The 17716-nt window shown below is 41.0% G+C and overlaps 1 protein-coding gene across 1 annotated transcript in view; it reads right to left on the bottom strand.

Moving 5' to 3' along the window:
• Positions 1 to 7441: 7441 nt before the first annotated feature.
• Positions 7442 to 17716, bottom strand: part of SETD5 (SET domain containing 5) — a 38888-nt gene continuing 28613 nt past the window's right edge. Inside the window, exons 18-23 of the mRNA XM_042781649.1 lie at positions 15118 to 15174; positions 12689 to 13159; positions 9958 to 10256; positions 8912 to 9045; positions 8359 to 8447; positions 7442 to 8056 (exon numbers count right to left, since the gene is read on the bottom strand). Coding sequence (XP_042637583.1) covers positions 7442 to 8056; positions 8359 to 8447; positions 8912 to 9045; positions 9958 to 10256; positions 12689 to 13159; positions 15118 to 15174 — 1665 coding nt within the window. The remainder of the gene's footprint in view (positions 8057 to 8358; positions 8448 to 8911; positions 9046 to 9957; positions 10257 to 12688; positions 13160 to 15117; positions 15175 to 17716) is intronic.

The raw sequence follows: 17716 nt of genomic DNA on the forward strand, positions 1-17716 counted from the left end.
ATAGTCTCTTTCCTTGAGTATTTTAAATATACACGAAAACCTGTGAAAGCTGGAACTTGGGTAAGGCAGAAACCTGCCGGATAAGGAAAACTAAAATCTTTTCCACTAAATAACAGAGTCATAGAAAAGTGGTGACTGCACTGTCAAGGGCAGACAACTTGTGAGATCCAGAAAAACCAGGCACTTCTGTTGAGTTATGGTTCTGGCAGGTTTCACTGTACTATTCAACTTTCTTTTGCCATTTAACAGCAAATGTTGCTTATTACTTAAGAAAAGCAACAAGTGTTGCTGCCAAAAAGTCAGTCTAATTTTCTATTTTGTTACTTCTTTTGGGGAGTGGGGCAGAGTGCCTCTGGATGACCAAGATATTTGCTTTTTCTTTAAAATCCTCCAATTTTAGTAGGGCTTGATATTGGGGATTCTAGATCTTCTAGGTATATAATATGCTCTTAAAATTTGTGGTTTTCTTGAATTTTAGTTTTTGGTATCTATTCTGTTACTGTATTTTAGCCTATTCTGATTAGGTTATAAATCTGTATGTCTTTTTAGCATACTTTTTATTAAGTCTGCAGGGATGTTATTCTGGTAATTTTTTCTTGTAACTCTTGGGGCTTAGACTCTGAGCATTTTCTATTTCCCATTTTTACATGAAATTAGTTTTTCTAAGTTTTTTTTAAATTTTTTTTTTATTGTGATTTGGGTGAAAATTTACAGAGCAAATTCACTTTCCATACAGCAGTTCACATACACTGTCTCATGACACTGACCACAATTCACTACAACCCAACAGCTTCCCTCCCACTTCCTTCCGACAGTCACCTCTTCCCTGTGTCCATACCTCCATGCACCCCTGCCTCCTGAGCTGTCTCCCTGTACATAAATAGCCCTTCTTTCTCCCATGATTGTTCTGTCCAAAGAGTGTTATTTACCTCAGGTAAATGTTCAACTCCTATGCCCGTCTTTTGTTTGGATGGAAACCACAGGTGTGGGTTCAATTCCAGACCTGAAGGGCAGCTGGGAGCCATAGTCTCAGTGGTTCCCCCAGGCTCTATCAGACCAGCAAACCTGGTCCCCCGCCCCTTTTATTTTTTTCCAAATGCTTTTGAGTTTTGTTCCACATTGTTCTCCCTTTCTATCCAGGGTCTCCTACATAGATCCCCCTCCGAGTGGTTGACATTGGTAGCTGGGCACCATCTAGTTCTTCTGGTCTCACAGTCATATAGGCTGCGGATCGCATGGTGTACCAGTTGCTAGGACTAATTCTTTCCATGAATCTTTGGTTTTCTTCATTCTTCTTTGCTCTGGATGTGGAGAGACCCATCGTTGCATCTAAGTTTTTCTAAGCTTTTAAGAGAAGGCGTGCTTCATTAGTTTCTCTAGTTTTGTGGTTTTAGAGTACCTTTTTTCGGTGAAATGTTAAAATACAAGTGTAAGAAACATAGCTGTTGTTTAAATTCAGCAGACTATGCTTAGAACTTTATTATCTATCACGTTTCCCAGGAGATAAACAGAACAAGAGAAGTTATTTAGTATCTTTATACTGTTCCTGTAAGGGGAATACATCTTGGATTTTATGGGACAATTCTATTTTTTCTTCAAAACACTTTACTTAATGTTGATTATTTCCCCATCACCTCGACTGTCCTGCTCTATTTGGATTCCATTCCTGAGTTTCTTTTCAGTGTGGAGTTTTGCTCTGGAAGGAAACTTTGCTGGTTAGAATTAAGTTCCACTGGTTCAGACTGCACTAGCCTCTTCAGACCTGACCAAGGATCATTTGTACTCATTGTACCTCCTCTTCCCGTTTCAGATGCCTTCAGATGTTCTCAAATTGCCTTGCTGAGCTATTGAGTTCACGCCTGTTATTCTGGGATTCTGAGACCCATTAGAAGCCTTGTTGCTTCCTCCAGAACAAAGTGATACCCTGCAAGTCTTATGGCTACTGTGGATCCCTTTCTATTTTGAGAGGATACCTTTTCACTTAGCTTTGTTACAAAGTTGTTCAAGGCATTTGGTTCAAGGCTTCTTGGTTGCTGGTTTTTATGGGGAGTTTGAGAAATATTCAAAACCATGATTTTCAGACTCTTTGCCAAGTATGTTTTGACTGTAGGAGCAATAATATTTATAGGGAACGTGGTTTCCTTCGATAATTATGCTTTCCTCCAAGCAGTTTCCCTTCTCAATCTTTAGAACAGAGCATTTTAAGAAACTTTGGCAAATCTCTCTACCTTTCTAAGCGTTATAATAAGGTTTTGGAGGCTGTCCCTGCTTTGGCTGATGAATTGATAACCAGTGCAGTTTCAAAGCAATTTAACAGCAAATGTTGCTTATTACTTAAGATACAGCAACAAGTGTTGCTGCCAGAAAGTCTGATAGTCTAATTTTCTATTTTGTTACTTGGATAATTGGATTTACCACTCCATTGGATAATTGTTTAAGTTGAGCCAAAAAAAAAAAAAAAAAAAAGGGCCAGGCTGCTATTTTTAGACAATCTAGAGGTTCTGGTTATCTCTAGCACTGATCTAACAGAAGATACCACAAATGGGTGGTTTTAACAAACATGAGTTCATTCTCTTAACAGTTTTGGAGGCTGTAAGTCCAAAACTTCTAGTTCAAAGCGCCAGCTCTAGGGGCTGGGTGAAAACCCCTCGACCTTAGGCTTCAGCTCTGCCTCTTGCTCCTGGCCCACTGAAGCTAAAGGTGTCTCTTTACTCAGGCAGCTGCTAGCTGCTGAGGCTGACAAGCCAAGGTCAACAAATAAAATGGCACAGCACAGTCCCAATATTACCAAACAACATGGCAGACTACTAGTTCAAGTCCAGGGATAGTCCCAAGATCAGCAGGAAACATGGCGGGCTGCTAAATGAAGACTCGGCTACATGCAGGGTTCAAGCATGCCAAAAGCTGCAGACTTTTCTCAATGCTTTTCCAGCAGATTCCTCCACAGAGTTGATTATGAATCTCACCATAGAGAGTAACTACATCCAGATGCCCAGCCACTCAAAACCAGGCCCAGCCAACTTGACACATAACCGTAACTACAACACTACGGTATGGTATACTTGTTCCAGTTAGAGAAGTATTTCCCATCACAGCATTCCTAGATGTCTCTGCTTCCAGGGTTATTGCAAACTTTCCAAAACTGGTGGTTTGGGTCAGCTATTTACGTATCTTGGACAAGTTTTATCCTCCCAATTTTTTTTCAAAAAATTACAAAACAGGAGTAATACTCACCTTACAAAATAAGCTTAAACAAGATAGCCAATGGCATAAATGGAATAGCCTGGTAAACCTTAAAGCGATACATAAGGAGTCACTATCTCACTGGTTTACTTCAATACTGTTCAGTTTCTTTCTTTTTAAAAAATATTTATACTATACCAAAAGTGAAGCATCTAAAGAAGAAAAGTGGTAACAATTTATAGACTACTTCCTACTTGGCAGCCAACTGGTTTACTCATCTCCATATTCCTAGCATCTTACAGCCTAGCACAGTGTAGGTTTCAATAAATGATTATGGAACAGAGGCTAAATTAAGGCAGAAAACACATCTATTCATTATCAGAAGGCTTGTGGTAGAGTTGGAACACCTGGACGAGGCCTCAACTTCTCATCTTTAAATTCTAGCATCTGGCCTGTATTCGTCATGCAATTATCTGACCAAATAGCACCAATCTACATTATTCTACTCCAGGCAGAATTACATCGTGGCTGATAGTAGATTACCTAGCCTATGGCATTTTGAAAGGGTCCTTTATGAAGACAGGCATTTTGGTTTCAAACTGGTCACTTTCTAGTAAGTTCCTTAAAATAATACTTTCTCCATCTTTGAATATTTTATATGTTTAGCAAAACCCATTAGAAAAACTCAGTAAAAAAGCATCTGTCAAGCAAATGTTAGAGTAAAATACTGCCAGTCCAATCCATCAAGCAAGTCCTGCTGTTTACTTGCAAAACATAGCCTGATTCCAACTATTTCTTCTTATCCCCAGACCCACTACCAATGAGTCAATTCTGCTCAGTGACCCTACAGGATAGATTAGAGCTGTCCCATAGGGTTTCCAAGCTTATAAATCTTAATGGGAGCAGACTGCTTCATCTCTCTCCCACTGAGTGGCTAATGGGTTTGAACCACTGACCTTTTGGTTAGCAGTCAAATACTAACCAAATCCCCATTACTAACATCTCAATACAGGCCATCACTGTTACTTGACTGAACAACTTCCAAACTGGCCTCCTGGCTTCTACTCATCTCTTCCCCAACAGGATTGAAATAATAAGTATAATTAAAAACAAAACAAAAATAACCCCACCCAACCATAAATTAGGCAATTTCCCTTCTCTGCTCATAATCCAACAATGGCTCCCACATTGCAGTTAGAATTCAAATTCTTTAAATTTACAAGGCTCTGTATCAGAGGTATAGTCTGAAGGCCAAATCTAACCCACCAAAAAACAAAACAAAAAAACCCAAACTCACTGCCATCGAGTTGGATCCAACTGATAGCAACCCCTCCTTTGGGTTTCCGAGGTGGTATCACCATGGAGGTAGATTGCCCAATCTTCCTTCTGAGGAGTGGAATGAGTTTGAACTGCCAGCCTTCTGGTTAGCAAATACCTTAGGCACTATGCTACCAGAGCTCCTAAACCCACCAGTTCCTATAATTAAAGTTTTACTGGAAGTTGAACAGTTGTGACCAAAACCATAAACGGTTACCACCTAACCCTTTATAGCAAAAGTTTGCCGACCTTTCCTCGATGTGACCTCTATTTCCCTCACCAGATCGTCTACCATTCCCACTTTTCCTCATTCATTCACCACACCTCTTCCACCTGTTTGCAACTGGTGCCCATGAATTCTCTATGCTTCATTCCTCGATTGTCTCAGCTCAAATTCAACTTCTTTAGAGACCTCCTTCTGACCAACTGATCGAGTGGCCCTTTCAACCTCTTTAGTCACCTATCATGCTATGAAATAGTAACATGGTAATGACTATTTGAAATATATGAGTTAATACTCCCCACCTACAGAATGTAAGCTCCATGAGGGCAGGAACCTTATTTGCCCACCACTCCCTATTTTAATTAGCATAAGCCCAGCACCAAAAACAATGCCTGGCACGAATGAATGATGCCAAGGCCAGGAACTCCAGTTTTGCTCAAGTCAGTTTTCAATGGTCAGTTCCACTGTTGTACACTTGTGTTAAGACTGGCCTGACATTAATCATACAAGGCTGAAGGAGGATAATTAATCAGTATTCTCGGTCCTGTTACGGGGAAAACAATCCCCACCCAAGAGCACATTCTCCTGAATGTGGGGTCATCTTGCCCTCTCCAGGTTCAGACAGCATTAGGAAAACCATTCAAAGTAAGGTCACAGTATTGGACAAAGTAGTTATCAACTTTCTGATTATTATGGTTAAGAATTTTATTATCAAAATTATTACATCTCTTGTGAAAGTTCAAATGTTACAGCAAGGTGTAAACACTCCACTTGAGAAAGAAGTGATACTTCTTCTCTTCCGAGAGTTCCCCGCCCCCGCCCCCCTCCCCCCCAAGAGGTCTGGTCTTGACAGCACCCTGCCCACACAGAGTGGCTGGGGTCTCTGCACGTGCCAGGCAGGGTGAGGGCCGCCTGCCCGCTGGCCTCTCCCCTTGGTTAACAGCCAAAGGGAGAATGCAAACCCCAGCCCAAATGGAGAGACATTTACATACGTTTTATATAATATACAAAGAAACCAGCATCCCAGGCAACATGATTTCCACTTCCAACGCTCTCCCAGACTGATGGGTTTGTGGGGGAAACAACAAAAAGTACTCTGCTGAGGTTTCAGCACTTAAAAAAAAAAAAAAAAAATCTCCCCTCATTTGAGCAAACACCTGATTTCAATTTTGAAAAAGTGAAATTTTGTAACAGTCACACACAAAGAGAGAAGACTGTGCATATGATAGTTGTAGGAGAGGGATGAAAGGAAGGGGATGCAAGAGGCTGGAGGAAAAAAAAATCAGAGGGAAGGAAGGAGGGAGACTCACAGTATTATCTTGTCCAAAAGAAAAGAAGTAAGGTCCACTGCAGCACCAGGGATTACACCTGTCATATATTCACTACCCCTACCATGGTTATAACTGAATACAAAATTAGATAAATAAAAACACGCCGGATATTACAGTAAACAAGTGAAAGAAATAAGCTGGCAACCGTATGGAATTTAAAAAGATTGTGTACCCCACCTGGACTGGATCCATGGCTCCTCCAGGGGTGTACAACAGGCACAATGCACTGATGGGGAGAAGCCAATCTATTCTCATTTCTCATCCAGAACAGTGTTAGGTGTGTGGGTGGCTTTGTAATTCTCACCTCGCCCACTCTCGAATAAGGAGCAAACATCCCCCAAAAGAAATGTAGGATATGCCCACAAATAATCGCAGTCCTGTCGGTGCCACTCCACATTTTTCCATTCTTACCCTGCAGTCACAAGTGCGTGCTCCCCAATCATGAAGGCGGTCTTACTCACGGGCTCATCAACTCCTGATTAATTGGGAGTAGGAAAAGTAAAACTCAAATAATTCCCAAACCACTTTGGGATCCTTCCTAATCAAATTTATTGTCAAAAGCTGGGAAGCAGCAATGCATTTGGCCCATGCCACTTAATATTCATCTTTTCTTCGCCTACATACTTTATGGGTTAATGAAGCTGTGGAATAGCTTGAGAAGGGGGAGTGGGATGGTAACAGCTGGGGGGCTCAGATAACCAACAAAGATAATCTGCTCCTGGATAATCAAGAGTTGACATGAACTCTTCTTCAGAAAGCCAGGTACCCCTCAATCAGAGCATGTTCCAAGCTTCACTACTTCTTGGTGATTTTAAAACAAATAAAGATAGGTAGTGACACACCTTAGCCAGATATCAGATATCTCCTTTTGGAATGGTTGTTTTAGGGTGAACATTTACATACCTACCTTTTTCCGTAAGTGCATGAAAGCCTAACACTACTCAGATGGCTTGGGGGCTTTGAGATTGGCTTTTTTCACTTTATTTTTTTCTCCTTTGAAAAGATTTTTTTTTTTTTTTTAAATTTAAAAAGATGTTCTCACTGCACAAGTGACTACAGGCTACGGGCAAGGTTGGGAGACGGAGGCTTCAACACAACTCATTGCACTTAGAACCGTTACTAACCAAAACACCATTTGCTTATCAACAATGTACCCTTAACAGCAGGGAGAAACTTCTTTATAGTCTCTGCTTCAGACAAGATTTACGTCTTTCTCCAAGGCCAGAGGCCAGTCACGACCACAAGTCTTGTTTCTTGTTGACCAGACCCACTCCTCTGGCACCTTGTACCTCCCTTCCCCAGCATTATGCTCGGCCTAGGATCCAGAGGCAGCTGGAAGGAAGCAGCTATGGGCTTATTCAGTTCTGTTTGCCCAAATCCAGAAGCCCTAGGAAAGTCCTGTCTGAGTCTTGACTCCTGACCCTTGCAGTGGCTGGAGACGATACTGGTGCACACTCCCACTCCCACTCCCACGGTGTGGGTAGTGCTGTGAATTGGAAACCGCGGATACCCTGGAGGCCTGGTAGGCAGATGACTGCCCAGCAGTGGGCAGACTGATAGTCCGTAAGTCTGATGGCAATGACAACCTAGAGTTCTGAGGAAAGGAGGTGGAACTCAGAGTTCCTGTGCTGGACTGAGAAACTGAGTCTGAGGTTGGCGAGTCTGAGGGGCCCTGTGGGGGAGGGCTAGCAGCACTAGAAGGGCAGCTCTTCCTTGGAAGACTGCTACTGGTGCTGTTTCCAGAATGTGGCTGGCTGCTGTAATACCCTGGTGTCCCTGTAAATGGGGCCAACGAGTCTGTGGACACAGGGTGGGCAGGGCTGGAATAGGATGTAGAAGAGAGGGATGATTCTGAAGAACCATGAGAAGGGGGGTTTCCAGGTCTCAGTGCAGTAGTTCGGTAACTGTATCCTGGAGATTGGGTAGGATGTCCTCTAAAAGGGGAGGAACTCTGTTGAAGGAGGCTTTGTGATTCTGTCCGTGGGCTATCACACTGCAGGAGCTAGAAAGAGTTGGGAGGAAAAACAGAAAAAGGTGAACAAGCCCCTTAAATGGTTTGCGAATATTTACAATACCTTATGTTCTTATAAGACAGTAAAATGGCTGTCTTTGTTCACCTAATTTATTTTACTGTCATCATTTATTACCTGAAGGTGAGCAGGTAAGGAAGTATTTCCAAAGCTGCTAAAACTACACGCAAATACTCTTCATATAAAGGCAGCATCTTAATGGCAAAGGACAGCCAAGATCATGAAACATCTGGAACCCAGAACATATCCCAATGCCCAGGATCTTTTTTCCTACCTGGTAGCTGTATCTTGAAGGGCTGTAAACGGTTGCTCCTTTGGAGAGTGCTGAGCTCAATGTCTCTGGGCCTTCTCCATCTGCAGGGTCTGGAAGGTAATAGAAAATGCAATTAGCTTCTTAAAGTAAATGAGAAATACCTATTGTTCATTCAAATAATCAATTCATGCCGCTCTCTTTGTTAAAACTGAGTGAATGCAGCATGCTGGAAGGGCAAAAGTAGTAGTTAATTATGAGCCATTTTTAAAGTGCCCGATCTGACTTCCATCTCCTCTTTTCTCTTCATCCTTCATCAAGGTGGATTTCCAGGCCTTTGGAGAGTTATAGAAAGGTATCCCTTGGGAAAAAAGAGCAGACGGAGAGCACGCCATGGTACACTTTAAGAACAGTGAAGCCCCAAAGAGGAGATCTAAGACTGAGCTACAATTTAACGTGGAGTAAAGCCCAACTGTGCGAGAAACTGACTCACCTCATCTCAGTATTTGGTGTGAACCTTGTGAAGCATGACTCATGTGCCCTGAACCTGATTGGCAGCAGAAAGTCATGGACTCACCTGAGTCTTTCTCTGTGGTGTTACTCTCCCATGTGGGAGAAGGCTCTCCTTTTTGGGCCACCCTCACACTGCTTCGGAGGACCTTAGGGATGCTCCCTCCTTCTCGGAGCCGTTCTACTGATGTGGGAACCATCCTGGGAAAGCAACAGGGTCCAAGTTTAAGGTACAGGACTTCAGAATCAAGAGTCTGGTATAAATGAAGCTCTGACAAAAGTCATACAACGTATTCTCTTAATATAGTTTTGGCCTCTTAAGTATTGTTTTCTTTAGGACTAATTTAAAACAAGGTTTTTCCACTGCCCCAAACTATGTATGTTAATCAAGTATAGCAGACAAAATAATTCTAAAGAAAAAGAAATCAAGGAAAAGGTGGATTAAGTATGCTACTATCTTTTAACTCTCATTTTGGTATGCCAAGTTTCTCTGTGAAATCATGTGCCTGGCACAGAATATCATTAATTTAACGAATGTTTCATAGATGAATGCATATTATTCATTTCAAACATGTCTCTTCTTTCTCAGATTTCATTTCAATCCAGATCCCTCAACTCTTGTGCCTCACTCGACTTCACACACTTGGTACTCAGTACCTGCCACCAGTGTTATTGTTTTACTTGTGGTTTCCCCTAAACCAAACTATAAGTTCTTTTAGATTATCTGTCCTAACTCTCTAAGCCAGCCACATGGAAGAGAGGTAACTGTTGTTAATTCAAGTAGAACTGGGCTGAACTCCTGGACTTACCTTTGATATAAAATGAGAAAACAGAAGAGTCAGTTTCAGTGCCCAGCAAGAAAATAGCTCATCTGTGTTCACAATTACATGATGTCCAGTGTTTCTCTTTCTCTGCAGGTTTGGTGGCATTTCTTTGCTGCTTCAAAGCTGGGGGGTTATGGCTTGTACTATCAAATCAGCCCAATAGGACAGATGGCACTGTCTGCTGGCTCTCTCAGTAAGTGTTCCCATACATTTTATGTAAAATTAGGAATGATCCTAGACGTACACTTCCTTCCTGAATTTGATTATAAAGCATCAAACTTAAACTTACCATCTACTGCTGATATTCTCTTGAGGTCTGCAGTGAGACGAAGAAGTGCCTCTGGAATCTGATGGGCTTACCGCCTCCAAATGGGACATAGAGGAATGAGATGGGGAGAATTTTTTGTGAGGGGAAGATGGGGCTCGGGCTGAGGATCCCTGCACACCATGGGCACCAGTGTCAGACACTGAGTTACTGCTGCCTTGCCCAGCTCCTGCAGACTTGCTTTTGCTCTGCATGGAGTCAGCTCCCCCACCAGCAGACTCCTTGGCTTCTTGTTTCCGTTTGCGGTACTCCAGTAGGGACACCTAAAAAGGAAACAAGAAACAGGACTCTAGCTCAACTAGACATCACTAATTGATAACTAGCAATGGAGAAAGAAGGGAAGATGGAAATCTGGTAAACCATGAGTCAAGCCATACACACAAAGAAGGCAAATTCTCCGGGATGTGACAGACCTCTGAGCACAGCTACATTTTTAAACCAGTCAGAACTTGGTAAGGACAAGAGAATAAACTAGGAGACAGAGAGTTCTGAAGAATGATATTCACCAGTAAGTATTAATTTCTTATCTGCCTTTAGAAAAACTTGTGAGATTATACCATACGCTCACCAGTAACTGAAGAGTACTCAGTTATAAATTATTTGCTACAATGGGAGCACCTAAAAAAGGGAGGGTGAAGAGTGAGAAGTTGTGAAGCCTCCCAGGTGATTCTAGAAGTTATTTCTCACTCCCTGGAAATCTCCAGTAGTTGTTATTACTTTTTTCTTTTTTTAAAAGGGGCAGGTGGGAGGAAGAGTGACAGAAAAAGCCAGCGCTCCAAGGTTCTTTAAGATGTATCTAGGGATTTAATATGGTTTCTTACACTGAGAAACTAGAGAAAAAGGACAAAGGAGAAAAAATGATACACAGTTTATACTTTAGCAAGGTGACTCTAAAAACCTATACTTGGAAACTTCTTCTCACCTCTACATCATCTGCCTGATCCTTACTAATCCTTTTCTGACTGCTACAAGACCCCTGTACCACAGCCCTGTAAACCTCCTCTTTGCTATTACAGTACCCTGCCCTTATACTGGCTACAGTATCTATTACAGTGTCTTGCAGCTCCCCCACTAACCTGTGAGTTCTATGAGGGCAAAGACTAATTTATTAAGTTTATCTGGCTTTTTAACATCCAGCACAGAACCTGGGATACAGTTAGGTGCTAAAGAAATGTTTCAGAAATAAAAATCATGATTCTAGTCACTTCTGTACATAATAATTAAATGAAACTAGAAACATAAAAATGGTTTCCATTTCTCTGCTCCTCATGGTCAATGCTGCTCATGCAACAATCTTCTCTACCCATTACCATCTTACTCTAAATTATCTGACAATGTTTCTTCTTTTGTCCCCTTAGGGTTCTCATTTTTCTGTCCAAATTAATGTTGTTGTTGTTATGTGCCCCCCAGTTGGACCCGACTCATAGCGACCCCTCCTTGGGTTTCTGAGGCAGTATCACTACGGAAGTAGATTGCCCCATCTTCCTTCCAAGGTGGGTTTGAACCGCCAGCCTTCTGGTTAGCAGTCAAGTGCCTTAGGCACTACGCTACCAGAGCTCCTATCCAAATTAATATATAACAAAAATATGAAATGCATATGCATTTTTTATATATCAATCTTGGAAAAGAGTTATAAAATTCTGGCAATGTATCTAATATAAAAAGCCACTATAGCTGCACTTCAAGAAGAATATTATAGACACTTTGCCACTAAAAAAGAAACAACAACAACAACAAAAAAAAACAAAAAAAAAATCACTGTCGATGCAGACTCATAGCAACCCTATGAAGAGTAGAACTGCCCATAGGGTTTCCAAGGCTTTAAATCCTTACAGATGTAGACTGCCCCATCTTTCTCCTGTGGAATGGCTGGTGGGTTCAAACCTTTGACCTTTTGGTGAGCTGCTGAATCTTTTAACCACTACGCCATCAGAATGCCTTACTTACTTTGCCATTGGGTGAGACTATTCCACACACAGGACATTTAGTATCCCTAGCCTGCCCTTGCCCACTATAATGGAAGTTGCTGTGACAACCCAAAATACTCCAGTGCATTCTCAAACACCACACTTGAATCCACTGATATAAAAAGCACATCTTTGGCTTTGTGATTTCTAAAAGAGGCAGTAGTTAAGCATCCAGCTCTTCCTGTGACCATGACCAAGTTACCTAACTTGCTTTAGTTTCTTCACCTGCAAATGGACAATTACCTAACTTGTAAGATTAAATGCATACGAAGAGCTTAATGGTGTCTAGAACACAGGAAGTGATAAAATAACATAAGCTAACCTATTCTTTCTTTATTGCTATACCTTTGAATTGCCTAGAAAGTTCAGGGCACAGAGCAGGCACTTAAATTTGAATATTTACAGAACTCACCAAGTTGTATTAACACAGTGTGGTTTTTCATTAGACATGGACAGAAAAACCGTATCTTACTAATCTGTTTTCCTAACACTGAGGACAGTACTGAACACATAGCAGGTACTCACTAAATACCTGTTTGAGATTTCTTAAACAGGCATCACTTACAAGTCCTAACTTGTTAGCAAACACTCCAGGGACCAGGCCCTACCCTCTCTCTCCCCACACTCTGGACTCTCCATGTCTTTCATCTGAACCTATAGCAACAGTCAACTGTTTGCACCCACTTTGTATCTTTTTCATAAGGTCTCATATACTGTAAAATGCTTACCTTTTTCCTCTGTGGTGGGTTTTGCGGGGCAGATGGAAGTCCTTCACAGGTCCTTTCACCACCAGGTGACATGGATCCACGAGAAAGGTCTTTCATAAATCCATGTTCATATCTGCTGGGAAACCCTTCTGCAGGGGAACAATATCCCCCATCCAAATGTAAAGGTTTCCTATCCCCTACTAGAGGAGACCCTCGATATAATCCATCTGCTCGAGGCATAGCGTTCAAAGGGGAGTAGGCATACATTAAGTTAAACTCTGTCCGAAATGCCTGGTCCGAGGTTCTTACAAGGGTCTGATGTCCATCTACATTCCTGCTTGGAAAGCCGGACTCCGAGGTGGGCCCGATGGAGGGATGAGAAGCCAGGTCAGAATGACCTGAGTTGAGCTGAGAAGGTCTGTCAGCACAGTTGTTAGTGTTGGAGTCGTGGTATCCTACTTTTGTCAAATCCATGTCTTTTCGGTGACAAAGCTAGAAGAATAAACATCAACGAAGACATGGGGTAGGGGAGAAAGGAAAACGTCAAAGGGCAGAAAGGAAGGGAGGTGAGAGGGGCATAGGTGAACAAGGAAAGATGGAAGTAGAGGAGGAGAGAAAGCCATTAATATATGTAAAGGTCCCAAGTAGCAACAGTGTTATCTAGGCCAGATTACTAAAAAATCTTGCCTTCTCCCAATCTGCTTTAAAGTCTTTCTGAAGAACAGTGGGAAAGTCAGAATTAGGTAATTGGCCAAATGTGACTATTTTGCCTGCTTAGCCTTTCATCAGGTTTGCTGAGTCACCTTGTAGTCACATGCTACACTAAGGGACTTGGCATTATAATTTGGGATTTACCTGAGCCCCATGCACATTACAGAGGTGAGACTGGTGTTATTTATTCCTAAAATTAATAGTGATGGAAGGTAGGGGTGGGGGAAGAAAGGTGAAGGAAAAGATATAGACAGAAAGGTGAGTACTGAAGTTACTGGTTCAGTAAAGAAGGATGGTATTAAAGATGCCAACCAGCCAGTACTTCATTCACTTTCACTACTAAGTAGGTGCAATTCTCATACAACGTTCAGACCACTCAATTCTTTATCCTCTAATGTAGGTCAACATACCTCAAGACCACTGGGAATCATCAGTGCAGAGCATCTGCAATTTTACACTGTACCAAAAATAAACCCCACAAACTATTTGGTTATCATTCCCTCCTAACACAAAGATTTTCTCACCACAGGTCAACTAGTTACCTCTACAAACAATGGTACTATTCTTTACACCACTAGGTCAACTACAACTAACTCTGTACAGAGAATGGTACCAGAAACCTAGATATCACACCATATCAGCCTCCAAATTATGCTATCTCAGAATCTTTAACAACTGAGAAGAGCTTCACTTTCCCTGTAACAGTGAGTGAAACCACTTGGAACACTAGAATGCAACCTTTTTCAATTTTACATTAATTTAAAAAATCCTACTGATTCAGAATTTGCTCACCTGTCACTGAGTTCAGCTCCAATTTTTGATTAGGGTGGTGGGGTATACATATACACTTCAAATCATTCCTGAAGGTTATGAGGGAATGTAACTGTCTCTTTTAGAGGAAGGTTTCATGGAGATTTGTGGAGTTAATCATTATTATTATTTGTTGAAATTTTAGAAAAATTAAGAATCTCTAGCCCTATAATCAGAATTTAACAACTCTATAGCTTTTCTGAGAAAATGCACTCAACTGATTATCTCCGAGACACTCAACTGAGATACACTTGTACAGCACCAATATCAACAATCATTGCAGGAATGAAGGCCTGTGACACAGAAGCCATGGACTGACTTAGCAGTTTCTCTGAGTACCCTGTAAGGAACAACAGGAAAAGGGTAGGAGAATTGAGAGAAAAAATTACTCTCAATTCCCAAAGAAGCTGCTTAATTAACAAAAATCCAAGGCATTTGGTTACACAGAACTGTCAGATTAACCTGTAGTAAGGCAAAATCACTGCCAACTTTTCCAATGTAAGCCATTGCCTATCAGTGTAAGATATAATAAATATCAAAAGACAGCTCCTAGCAATTTTTGATTCAATGTCCTTTCTTAGCAAAAGAGACCTTATCTGTTAGACTTTAACAAGGCTCTCTACCACGTCGCCTCCTTTAAACTTGACTTCTAGATTCTATTCTTGTTTAATAAACTCTTCAGCCATTCCCTCCCCCGAAACAACAAAAACAAACCCCACCATACACACAGCTACTTCATCTTCCTCCATCTAGAATGTGATAGTCCTGAGTAGTCACAGTCACATGGGAAGAATTATTCAACTTCCTGCGACCAATCAGCCACCCTCCATCCCATAACCCCATTCACTCTAGTTCCCCCAGCCCTCCCCACACACTCAGATACACTCACTCTCAGCCTCCCACTGTGATTGAGATGGTGTGATAACTACCTCGGGTGACAGGGACTCGGGCCTATTCGCAGGGGAACTCTCAGGGGAGGATATGTTCTAGAGGAGGGAAAAGCATCTTGTTATTCATCTACTCGAAGTCAAGAAGCAAAACAAAACAAACAAAAAATAAAGTAAAAGCAAGCATAGATGTTAGCCACAACTTTTTTTTTTTTGGAAGGAGTAGGGATGGGAAGTAAGAATGCATAGGGAAATGTTTAACTACAGAATTCATCTCAATGGAAAGAATGACTGGTTGAAATGCTTCCTTTTGTCTTTGGAAGCATTTATGGGTAAATAAGTTATAATGTGTCATGCTACAATTAAAAAACTCAAGCAGATAACAGGAAAGAGTTAAACTGGTGAAATTTTGTAGTACATTTGTTTTGTATTTTAGATGAGTTTAGCAACATATACTATCTGTTACTGAGTAGGACTCTACCACTTAGTCTCCCTCAGAGGAACTCTTTTCCTTATCTCCATGTCCTTTTCTGATCTTCACATTCCTTCATTTTTTTTTCTATGCTTCAGGTCTACCACTGTCATCCAGGGGGTGTTGCTTAGCATGCTTAGGGCTGACAGGGATATGGTAACACATAGTTCCTCTTGAATGACTATTATAGGAAATGTGATTAATGCACTCTCTAGCACAGCCTAGATTTGGTTCTTGGCATAACCTATTTGGATCTGAGTGCTCCTACCAATGATGTCTAACGTTAAATCTTCGTACTTTTGGGAACATAGCACATGTATATACTTCGAGTCTCTATGACCAAAATAGGGTTACCCTTGGGGCTTTCAGCTGAGGTACCACTCCTATAACAAACATGAACTGGGCAGTGAGCTCTTGCTGGGAAGATCTGGACAGTAAAATAGAGAGAGTGGTGGTGGTAGTTGTGATGAGGCTTCAGGTCAGGGCTGGGACAAGGGGGAGGGGTTCCTAATTGTAGACTTTGGAAAACTCAGGACTAGGTGCCAGGTCTATGCTGAGGTAGGGAAACTGAGGCTGTTGTAGCAGACCAGGGTCTTGGCTGTGAATTTTTGGGAGGGAGGTGGGTGGTTTATTGTGCAAGATATGTGTTATGTGTGATGGGCAACAGGGTATGGACCCCAAAGCAGTAAGAGAAAGAAGGGAAGAGCTACTCTGTTGGAAAGAAGATGCTAATGAATTGAGCTTGCCCTCCCAACACTACTTCCACTCCTTGATGCTTCCTTTCTCAAGATCTTGTTCTCTTCCACTCTATACCTCCTACCCTTAGTATGGAGAGATTTCTCATCCTTCTCCTGAAATGTTACCTTTTATTTTTTCTTTTCAAAAATATTCTTCACCAAACTAACCTGGTCATTATCTGGTACATCTGTTTGGTATTTCTCTGTGTGTCTTAAAAGTCTAAAAACCATTTCTCTATTAGAATACAAGAAAAAGTATGGCAATTAGAATAGTGATAAGGATAGGTCAGTATGGTGAAGTTTTGTTTTTTAATTGATAATGAAGGCTGTATTTTCTTAGATAAATCACCAGTTCAAAACAGTGGGAACATACATTGGATTTTTTGAAAGGAAGGGCTATTAAAAAATAATATATTTTCTCTCCCGCTTGATAGTTCAACATTATGCTTGGGCCACATATCACTAAATTGTTGTTGGTTTCTTTCTTTTTTTAAAAAAAATAAAAATACCTTACACTTGCATAATTATCCAATATGCTATACACTGAGTGCAAAACGTGGCTGTTTTGAAAGGTGATTCACCTTCATTTATAATAAAAGATGCATTGATAAGGTAATAAAGAATAAAACCCTGTTCCTCTAATTTACTGCCTTCCAGGGAGAAAAATTTGCTCCCATGAAATCTTACCAGAAATCTCTAGTTGCTACAGTGAAATATGAACTGCAAGTAGACAAAGTCAGTCCTGAGTCATTTGCTTTCCTATCTGGCTAACAAGAATGCCATGGGGATTTAATAAAGAGTGAACATGGTTTAGGGCAACTTCCTTAAAAAATCAAATGTTAACCAGGTACCCACCCATCTCCCAAAAGGTCTGTTCCAAAAGTTAATATGGTTTGGAGTTAGAACACAGCCACTTTCAAGCTTGCTGCTATTTCTTTCTGAGTAAGCTCTGTAAGAATTCACGTATTTTTAATTCTCATGCTCTCATCAAAGCTGAACGGAGAGGATGGTATTGGCTAGAAGATTCACCTTTATCAAAGAACACATGTGGAGAAGTGCAAGCTGGGGGCAGAGCTGTGTGTTTAACAGTCAAAACAAATTTTTCCAAGAAACAGGAAGATATAGTTTTAATTATCAGTCAAAATAATATGCAACAGAGAAGTATTTTGTACACAGATTCTATTTAGCAAACCTGCTGTCACCCAATCTTGAATACTTAAGTGATTCAGAATTACTTTTTGAAATAACTGAGACATATATTTCTAACTTAATCCAAAGAGTGAATGTAATAAATTTGTATCTGATAAATGCATGTTGCTAGCTTATTGTCAAATTCTCATTCTTAAAACATTATAAAAAAGGAAGGAAGTAACCTGGAGTGGGGGAAAAAAACCCTCATTTTCTATAAACCATACTTCAATGCATTCTAAAT

The sequence above is a fragment of the Orycteropus afer genome, unplaced genomic scaffold (genome assembly GCF_000298275.1).
Source record: "Orycteropus afer afer isolate SDZICR_OR568_19922 unplaced genomic scaffold, OryAfe1.0 scaffold00144, whole genome shotgun sequence".
In the NCBI taxonomy this organism is placed as follows: domain Eukaryota; kingdom Metazoa; phylum Chordata; class Mammalia; order Tubulidentata; family Orycteropodidae; genus Orycteropus; species Orycteropus afer.